General features: G+C 40.1%; 2 protein-coding genes across 4 annotated transcripts in view; one reads left to right on the forward strand and one right to left on the reverse strand.

The window, feature by feature from the left end:
- The window catches only part of LOC106519984 (protein YIPF7), a 5,992-nt gene extending 5,378 nt beyond the window's left edge, over positions 1-614 (forward strand). Inside the window, exon 6 of one of the 3 annotated variants that reach the window (XM_014011867.1) lies at positions 199-614. In XM_014011867.1, coding sequence (XP_013867321.1) covers positions 199-361 — 163 coding nt within the window. In that variant the 3' untranslated portion in view covers positions 362-614. The remainder of the gene's footprint in view (positions 1-198) is intronic. The other 2 variants (XM_014011868.1, XM_014011869.1) reach the window with 2 other exon arrangements.
- Positions 615-8,705: 8,091 nt separating this feature from the next.
- Positions 8,706-10,184, reverse strand: part of rdh14a (retinol dehydrogenase 14a) — a 3,182-nt gene continuing 1,703 nt past the window's right edge. Inside the window, exon 2 of the mRNA XM_014011870.1 lies at positions 8,706-9,768. Coding sequence (XP_013867324.1) covers positions 9,151-9,768 — 618 coding nt within the window. The 3' untranslated portion in view covers positions 8,706-9,150. The remainder of the gene's footprint in view (positions 9,769-10,184) is intronic.

The following is a 10,184-nucleotide window of genomic DNA, read 5'->3' on the forward strand; positions in this document are numbered from 1 at the left end:
ATCCAACAATCTTCCATCCATCCATCCATCCATCCATCCATCCATCCATCCATCCATCCATCCATCCATCCATCCGTCAAATTATATGTTTTATAATAAATGTTATAAAAATATTTGTTTTAGTTTAATTAATTCTGAGATCATTAAGGACCAAATCAGCCGCTCGGGATTCTGTATTTTTCTGTTTTGTTTCAACAGAGGTGTTATTGGAACAGTTCTGGCCTTGTTAGCCATTTGTTGGTGCAGTTTCTCAGCCTCCAAGATCTTCATCTCCACRCTGGCGATGCACGAGCAGCAGCTGTTGGTGTTTTACCCATGTGCCCTGCTGTACGGGCTCTTCACTCTGCTGACTGTCTTTTAACTGTCGGATCAATCAAACTCTCTTTAAATCAGTGAATATTACAAGTAGGAAACTTTATAAAAGAAATGTTTGATGACTTGATCATTTTTGTTGGGTTTTTTAAAAGATACATAATAAATATTTCTTTCGTAATAAATCTTGGTATTTTATTTATCTGCAGCCACATTGTTCTTGACAGACAATTACAGTGACTTTTATGTGCTTGTGTTTTGAAGTCTGCTTTTTGTTTTCAAACACAAAAWGGGTCAGGTTTATAATCTTGTTCACAAAATTGAGAAATTACAGCACTATTTTATCATTTCTTATATGACAGTTAGTTAGTTTTTACCTTCTTTTTTGCTGCAGATGGTGCTAAAACACCATAATCAGATGATGGGATTAGTTTCACAGATTAAAGGAACATGTTTTTCATGTATGTATGTGCAGTAAATGTTGATTTTTCTTTCTGGTTTCTACCTCCTGCCACTGTTTTGATCAAAACCATTTCCAAAAATGATGGCAGATTAAAAGAAAAAACTTATTTACAGTTGCCAAATGTGTAGTGTACATGTCAATGCCACAAAGTGCTGGAYGAATGTTGACCCTTTAAGCACCACTGAATGAAAAGCTATCATGTCGCAGTGATAAATAGCTCCACATGGACTCAGGAAAACCATTATCACCAACACAAAAACACAACCTGAGACAGTTTTACAGTCGACATGTGTTCTGTGGACACATGATAGACAGTGGGCGTGTGTTCTGTGGTCAGATGAGTCTGTTGAAACACATGGACATCTGGTTTTAGAAGCCAAAGATGRGAAACAGCCTCCATAAGGTGGAAAAGGTAGAATCTGTGAGGGGATGAAGGAGGAGGTACCATGGATGCAGAGGAGGATCATGAAGAGCCAAATCAGACAGTGAACACAGACAGTTAAGCTGCTGAAATCCAAAATCAAAAAAAAGAACAGACACAGATTGTTCAGAAAATAAATTACTTTCCTGATTAAAATTGTTAAAAAGAAAATGATTGGAATGAGGACAGCATATCTGAATGTGTTCAAACCTTTTGGCATTCCAAAGTTGACAGCTGAAGACTTTAAAACCTTCTCAGTGCTCGYGTTTGTTTCGACCTAATTGTCACATTGGAAAACCTCCCCTTGTTTCTGGCAATGCGGGTCATAAAATGAAGAAAGCCTTATCAGCGCGTGGAATTATGAAAGTTAACAGAGTTATAAAGAATTTTGAGAACCTAACAGAACTAATTTTCACACAATATGTGAGATGCATGTGGTGTAAGTGGAGCCTGACAACAAAAGACTCGGTGATGTTCTGCAGACGACTTTACTTTAAGAGCTGGGGGTGGGGACACGGGAGAGGCAGGGCGTCCATGTCCTCACAGTTTGCTGTGATGTTAACAGCATGGAAGTTCTGAAGACTGCAGGTCAGGTGGATCTGGTCCCTCAAGTGTTGCACAAGCCAAGACTTTAGATCTCTGAGGGAACGAAATATTGAGGCCATGATCTCTGTCTGCTTTGTGTTTCCTTTGGGTGTGGGAAACTAYGATGGCACAGAGGCTGAGCTCCATCACTGAGAGCTGAACAGAAAAACACGAGTGCTTTTAGACTAAAGGATGGAAACTGTTGGTATTGTTACTTAATCAGGTTGCAAAATACGTCACTTTAGGGCGAACTGTTTGTTTCTAGTGGTTTCCATTTGGAGCATTTGTTTGAACCACTCATCTCTTTAGCTAATTTGGCTTTTTAGCTTTAGTATGCCTCTTCTTGTGGTTGGGTTAGGGTACAAAGGATTAGGGACATCAGCTTTTCTTCTGAGTACCATCAGTGGTACTTGTAGCACAGGTTGGGAACCATGATTTTAGAGAAACACATCCATGTCCTGAAGAAATATCCAAATCCATCACCTCAGTCCTGAAACTAGGGCGACATATTTTATTTTAAACGTGAATTCTTCTCACTTTCTCATTGTTTGAAAGATTGTTCTGTCCAGCCTCTGGGAGTCCAGCAGCTTGATCCCCCCTTTGTCATTATTCAACATGTTTTATGGACTTCAGCTACAAAATAAAACAACTAAACTGATGCTGTGAGTTAAAAACTGGGGTTTTCTTTCTTATCTGTACATCATCTGAGAAAGACTGAAGGTTATCTTTGAGACGTTTTGCTAACATCACTTGTGGTTATTTTTAGGATTTTGCAGATGTGAATAAAATGCTTCCATAAAATTATTGGTTGCAAAACAGTTTTGACCTCTGTGACCTGTTGGTTTTCCTTGCCCTTGGCGGGACCAAGTCATAATCAAAACCATGTGTGAGTCTATTTTTGGGACTTTGTAATGCAGATAAGAACTACTTGGCAGTGATGCAACTTCTTGTCTACATTCATGTTTTGTAATTTGTGTTGGTAAATGTGCGTCCAAGTCAAATCCAGAGAAGTATGCATTACAAAACTCAGGCCTCGTTCTTGTTCTGCACTCTTTAAGAACACTTCCTGATGCTAACCTTTGAGGCTAAATGGCAAAGCCAAACCTAAAATGTGGCTCTAACCTCAGCCCAGTGTAATATAACCTTTTAATTGATAAATTCCTCCTAAGGCCGTGTTACAGAGTCAGAATACTTGATCCCATATCCTCAGTCTGAACCGAAAAAAGCCCACWGTAGTGATAGCATAAACAATAGCAGAGGATTGTGTTTATATTAGTGAGCGTTCACCCCCCACCCCCCCACACACACAGAGAGGGAATATATGTGAGGAAACATGTGTGCATGTTTGACAGAAAGCAGAAGGAAAGCAAAGGACAATCCCACGATGGGACCGTGAGGAGCAGGCCCAGTCTTTCTTCTCCTAACTGTTTGGATTGGTTAAAGCAAACAAATCCCTCCGGCCAAGCGGTAGGCTCAAGACAAGCGCTCCCTGGGCCCCGCATAGTCCTCCTGCTACTTTACACTAAACTCTTCCAGATGATTTATGAGCTCTCTCCTCTCAGAGGCTCACTGATGCTCACCTTTCAGAGCCCGGCTGACAGAGTTCTCGTGAGCCACCACCTTACCCAACTCTAACTCGCCTTCTCTCTGGTGCATTTTAAGGATATGATTGAGATCATGGTTTTGTTTGCGCCCTACTTTTAGGATGATGAGATGAACCTTAAAAGCAGAGGTGCCCAAAGTGGGGTCCGTGGGCTAAAATTGACCCACCAAACCATTTGATTTGGCCCACCAGAAATTAGTCTGGTTACTGGGTCTTATGTAGAAACACTGCATTTCCACTTTGTCATCCCAACCATTGGCTCTGTACAGATAGTTTTCACTCATGGCGAGTACTTTATTATTGAACTATATTAAGATGAAATGTGAAATACAAGTAACTACAAGAGACATTTGCATTAGATTTAAGCAAATGTGTAGATTTAAGACCACAAATATTTATATTTGATCAAATTATGAAATGTCCCATGAGCCTTTGCTGCCAGCGCATATGTCAAACTTTCTTCAAGCGCATGGACAAACACACAAACAAACAAAGAAAATAATAAAATATGTGCCAAAGCAGTGACTGCTAGCTAATAATAAAAAATGAAAGGACTTTACTTAAAAAGTGTTTGCATTTCCTGCATTATAATGTTATTACATTAAAATGGGAAAAGTTATTACATGAGAAAACATCTGGCCAACCCTGCTTAAAAGATTCCCAGAAGTGTTTTAGGAGATGCTAAAGCATTTTTTATGTTTATTTCCACCTGAATGATCATATTATCAGGACAGTGACACAAATATTTCAATTTGAGGAAATATTGATGTTTAACATCCACCTGTTGGTGACCAGGTCTCAGAAATACCAGATCCAGAACTCAGAGGTCTGTCTCCTTTAGTATTTTGTTAAATCTACTGATACTTTCAAACAAATCTTGTGTTTTTTATTTTCTTTTCATACATTGTACTTGGTTATACATCAACCTTAAAAATGAGGTCTTAAGAATTGCTTTGCTTCCTGAGCTGAAGGGATCCAGCATTTGTCTTCAGATAGATGTGCAATGGCTGATGGCTCTCAGTGGTGAAGTGAAATATGGTGTCAAACAAAAGCACATTTTCACATAACTCACTGGCAACAATATAAATGTTAGGGAGTCGAGGGGCTAATTTTAGAGACGGTGTAACGATTACACAAGAAAAAAAACGTGGGTACATCATTTTTGARGTTTTTGTTGACTTAGACAAAAGTTGAAAAGTTCATTTTGGTGGTTTGAGGCTACAGACCTGCAGAGCCAAGTTAAATATTCAGGTTGTTTTCTTCCCGCCTGCTACAGACCTGGTTCTGGTCCAGTTGGTGTTAGGAAAGAAGATAAAGGAAGCAGATAAACAGCTGGCACGCTGTTCCTGAAAGTGTCAGAAACACAGCTTATTAGTGCTTCAAATCATTCAACAAAAACGTCCACAGATGAAAAAAAAACTTTCAGTTATTTGTTATTCTTACCTGCAGTGAAGTTGAGGGGTTCAAAACCTGCTGTTGTTTTTCTTTTCTAATTCACATTTTCCAGCAGTATAACGTGTGGTCAGAGGAGAAAACGGACAGAGGTTTCTGAACAAAAAAGGGACTGATGGAAGTCTGGACAGAACCAATGAGCTTTGGCACATCAGGAAACACTGAAAACAGCCCCGACCTCCCACTTGTGTCTTCAGCTGTCAGGTGGAGCTGGAGGAGAGACGGAACCAAAATAAAGCTGCAGGTCCACATGGTGCCAGTCTTTAAAGCCTGCAGGCCTGTTATGTACATTAGAACCCTGAAGAACCTCTTTAACCTTAATATGTAGATTAAAGCAGTGACCAAAGAAAGATCCCACAGAAATGAGCTTTTATTACAATTAAGATGCTTGTGTTCTGCTTATTTTAGCTTTAATCGGTTTCAGTTTGTTCTGCAGCCTCAGCATTTTTACAAAAGTCTATTCCAGTAGTTAGTTTCAATAATCATCATGAAAACATCACACCTCATATCTGTGTGAAGGAAAAAAAAGTTTGTTGAGCAAATTAATTAAAGAGAACTGCAGAACAGAAAACGTTTWAAGAGGACATATTGGCAAAATTCATTTTTTTTAGCCGTTAAATGTATTTTGTTGTGGACTTGGGCGTTTTTAGGAGTGCAGAAAAGTTTAATTCAGTCTATTCTGTGCTGTGTAGATATCTTTATATTTTGTTTAGGTCATATTTTCAACTCGTTCAGTGTCCTCTATTTTCTACGAGGCAGAGCCCATAAGGCGACATGGGAAAAAAAGGGATCACAACTTACCTTTGCAATATTCTACAAAGGTTTCCCAGAATCTTGAGATTTTGCAGGATGCTGAGAGACTTTTGCAGGATTCTCCTGAGAATTTTTTGCAGAATTCTGAGAAACYGTTGCAGTGTCCTGAGGATCCTTTGAACAATCCTCCTGAGAAACCTTTGCAGGATCCTGAGAAACCTTTGCAGGATGCTAAAAAAAACCTTTGCAGGATCCTGAGAAACCTTTGCAGGATCCTGAGAAACCTTTGCAGGATCCTGAAAAACTTTGCAGGATCCTGAGAAACCTTTGCAGGATGCTAAAAAACTTTTGCAGGATGCTAAAAAAACCTTTGCAGGATGCTAAAAAACCTTTGCAGGATGCTAAAAAACCTTTGCAGGATGCTAAAAAAAAAAACCTTTGGGGGATGCAAAAAAAATAAAAACCTTTGCAGGATCCTGAGAAACCTTTGCAGGATGCTAAAAAACATTTGCAGGATGCTAAAAAAAAACCTTTGGGGGATGCAAAAAAAATAAAAACCTTTGCAGGATCCTGAGAAACCTTTGCAGGATGCTAAAAAACATTTGCAGGATGCTAAAAAAAAACCTTTGGGGGATGCTAAAAAAAACCTTTGCAGGATCCCAAGAAACCTTTGAAGGATCCTGAGAAACCTTTGAAGGATCCTGAGAAACCTTTGAAGGATCATGAGAAACCTTTGCAGGATCATGAGAAACCTTTGCAGGATGCTGAGAGACCTTTGCAGGATCCTGAGAAACCTTTGCAGGATCCTGAGAAACCTTTGCAGGATCCTGAAAAACTTTGCAGGATCCTGAGAAACCTTTGCAGGATCCTGAGAAACCTTTGCAGGATCATGAGAAACCTTTGCAGGATGCTGAGGAAACCTTTCCAAGATCATGAAAATCATTTCCAGCAAAGGTCAGTCAAGATCATTTTATTTATTTTTTTACCCATGTCCTCTTACTGGCTCCATGATTTTCTATAAAATTATTTGAACTATTGCCTCAAATTATTTGTGACTGAACTTCTAAATAATGAAAGAGAAAGAGGGGCTTGTGGAGTTCCACTTTATATAGACCTCAACTGATGGATTTAAATGTGAAAAGAAGCATTTAAAAGCACCATATGTCTCCTTAAAAAGCTAAAGTCACAGAAGTTTGCAGCATTATTACAAACTAAGCAGATGTGTTTTCTGATGAAGGCAGAAATAGAACTGATATAATAAACAGCAACTAAAGAAGGTCCATTTGCCAAAATGTAAAATAAGGAGAAACATTTGTTACTAATGTTGACAACTTTATGATTATTTCAGTTTGCAATTTGATGAGTGTCTCTTTTAACAGAAGCCCAGGAAAAAAAGTGAATTAATGTACTTTTAATTAAATCATTATGTGCTGGATCTTTAAAGCTTAAGTAGCCTGACCGAAGTGCCCATATCTAGATTAGCATTCAAGGCCCTATCAATATTACAGTGGCCATTAAAACCAAATTTTGTAATTGCACTAATTGGAGCCATTTGCAAAATAAATAGACTGGAGCAGCTTTTCAAATCGCCCCGGGAGCCTTGTGTGAGAGATGGATATGATAAAGTGGCTGCCTTTGTGTTTCCAGCTCCCCATAAATGATCCAGAAAATGTTCTAATGAACAATACAGGTGGGAAAGTCATGAATCCTGGAGGCCTTGCTACCATTCTGCCTTGTTTGCGGGTGACTTGGTGAATAAACATTCTCAGTTAATGACCAATGTCAGAGCAACCAGCATGGCTGACTGAAGCCCAACTAACCCCTCGGWAAAAAGATATCCGAACCCCAACCTGCCACACACAAACCCCTTCATACTCCCAGGAGGGTGTAAATGAGGAACTCTGCTAATGAAGCAAAAATAATGAGCATTATTTTACTATGTGCACCTGATTTGAGAGCTTAAATTGTGATTTTGTATTAACTATTTGGCTAGCAGCTAACCACCAGAGAATATACTGATATCATGATGCAGAACAACACACATTTATTGGAAACACAAGTTCCAGAGCAGCTCTAGAGCCTTTTTCTTAAAGGGGAAATATCATGTAAAATCAACTTTTGAGTTTTATATCATGTTATAATGTTATACTCTCATAAAAACATACCCAAAGCCTTGCTTTGACTCATTCATGCATGTTTGAGAAATCCTGCAGCGTTTTTAGGAAGCCATGCTGAGGAGCAAAACGACAGSTGGGGACCAGAAAGACCTATTGGTACCAGAAACGCCCCTTGGACGTGTCTTTAAGCCGAGCTTCCTCATCACGGAGCACACCTCCCCACACCCCGCCCATGACTCCTGCAGGCTCTCCGCAGTAACAAAGCAAAGTGAAAGTGAAACTTAAGCTGTCTGCTGCTCTTAACACTACTTCTCACTCAGTGAAGCTCTTTTCAGATTCAAAATACCTTTGAGGAAATGTATTTTCAGATGTCAAGTAAACTGCATCATAGCCCATGTGCGACCCCCCCAGCACTGAAATGGACGTAACAGAAGCGGAAGGTGGTTCTTAAAGAGACAGAGGCCAATTTAAAGGTGTTTAGAAGAGGAAGTGATGAAAAGATAAGTTTATTTTCCATTTAAACATAAAAACAGCATTTTAATAACAGCTAAAGGTGACACAGATACTTTATTATGGTATAGAATTTAAATATATGCCTGAGAAACACATAATTTTGCCCCTTTAAAGAAATATTACAAGTGTGAAAATAACAATCACAATTTGTGCAAATTACAAGAAGACTTCTTCCCCGGGTTCAGCCTTCTGTCAGTCGACATGCAAAATTCTAAAAATCTTAATATCTGAAAAGCATATTGTCAATTAGTCTGAAAAGTTGCTCATGTCTATCGATCAGTAGGGGCAATTAATCCAATTTTGAGCTTGATTACGATTTGGGTTTTCAACAATCATAAAAACAAAATGATCGAAGTTCGCAGTTTACGCTTACGCTGTTTAGTGTTGTGAATCCAGTGCCACTGCCAGCACGATGCTGCAGGCACCTCACACAGCCAAAGTTTCACTTTGTCTAATTTCTCAAAAAATATTTGCAATCCTGAGGGAAACATTGTTTAAAAGCCATTGTTTATTTCAATAAATTCATGTTGTCAAAGTTAATGAATAATTTTGTTAAAAAATCTAGATCTCAATTTAAATCACAACAGAGATTATAATTTTTGCAATAATCGAGCAGCCCTATCGCTCAGTAACAGTTCTGTACAAAGCCCCTGGTTTAAAACATACACACCAAACTAAAACACAGACAGCTGTCAACAAATGACTAAACTCTGTAATTTGTTTCAATAACTCAACATGTGGCTTGTACTTCTCTGTTTTGTGAAGCCCTGGAAACATCTTCATCTTTCGGCACCATTACTGCTAATTTTGGACCCAAACTAAATATTTAACGTTTCACAGAGAAAAAGGCACTGCATATTTTAAAGCTCGGGTCATTTTCCTGCAACGATTACCCTGCTAACATACAAGCATGCATGACTCAGTTTCGATTTCATGTGGTTATTCCCACCATGACTTCACTGATGTCCCACAGTTTAGAGGCCAGGTCCTGGTTTGTGGCCTTGTCCAGGAGAACCTGAGGCTGACAATCAGCAAAACACTTGCCCTGCACGCCGTCTACATCTGGGCTGGAGGCCAGATACACTGAGGTTTGAGCTCCTTCCTCTGGGCTTTTAAACAAACCCCAGGAGAGCAGGTTAAAAAGGGGTTTAGCCAGCACCGGAACGTGCACGTGCCTCCCCAGATTAGTCCTCACGATGCCCGGAGTGAGAGCGTTCACCGTCACTCCGCTGCCCTCCAGGCGGCGAGCCAGCTCGCAGGTGAACAGCAGGTTGGCCAGTTTGCTGCGACTGTAGGCCAAGGCTTTATCATAGAACTGCTCGCTGTTCAGGTCCTCGAAGTCAATCTCACCGCGCTTGTAGAGCTTGGAGGAGACCACCAGGACGCGGCTGGGCGCCGAGCGTTTCAGGAGGTCCAGCAGCAGGTGGGTGAGCAGGAAGTGTCCGAGGTGGTTGACCCCAAACTGCATCTCAAAGCCGTCCTCGGTCCTGGTGTAAGGACACTGGAAGACTCCGGCGTTGTTGATCAGCACGTCTAAACGAGGCTCCTCCTGTTCAACAACATGAAGAAGAGCAGTGAGGGCTGCAGAGAGCAGGCTGAATTAGTGCCTCATCTTAACCAACCACTGACTTTTAGGGTTGGGAAAAATCGTATTGTGTGCAATTAATCATCAGAAAAAAATTTTATCAATTTTTTTTTTTGATAATTAATATGATTAATGCCACTTGGCAGACCGGCTGGGGATTTCCCTGGTCAGTCTGCTCGCTGCTCCTCTCCACTTCAAATACAACGGGCCTCATGCAAGAACATGTTCGTATTCTTATCCTAAATTTCTCTTACTTTTGTTCGTACAAAGGGTTCGTACGGACATGTCACGTCAGATTCAACACTCTTCTATCTTCAGGAAAAGTGTGTAAATGAGCTGCGTAAATTACACCTGTTTGTATCCAGCTGCTCGTGCACGCG

Source organism: Austrofundulus limnaeus, unplaced genomic scaffold, assembly GCF_001266775.1.
Source record: "Austrofundulus limnaeus strain Quisiro unplaced genomic scaffold, Austrofundulus_limnaeus-1.0 Scaffold85, whole genome shotgun sequence".
Taxonomy (NCBI): Eukaryota; Metazoa; Chordata; class Actinopteri; order Cyprinodontiformes; family Rivulidae; genus Austrofundulus; species Austrofundulus limnaeus.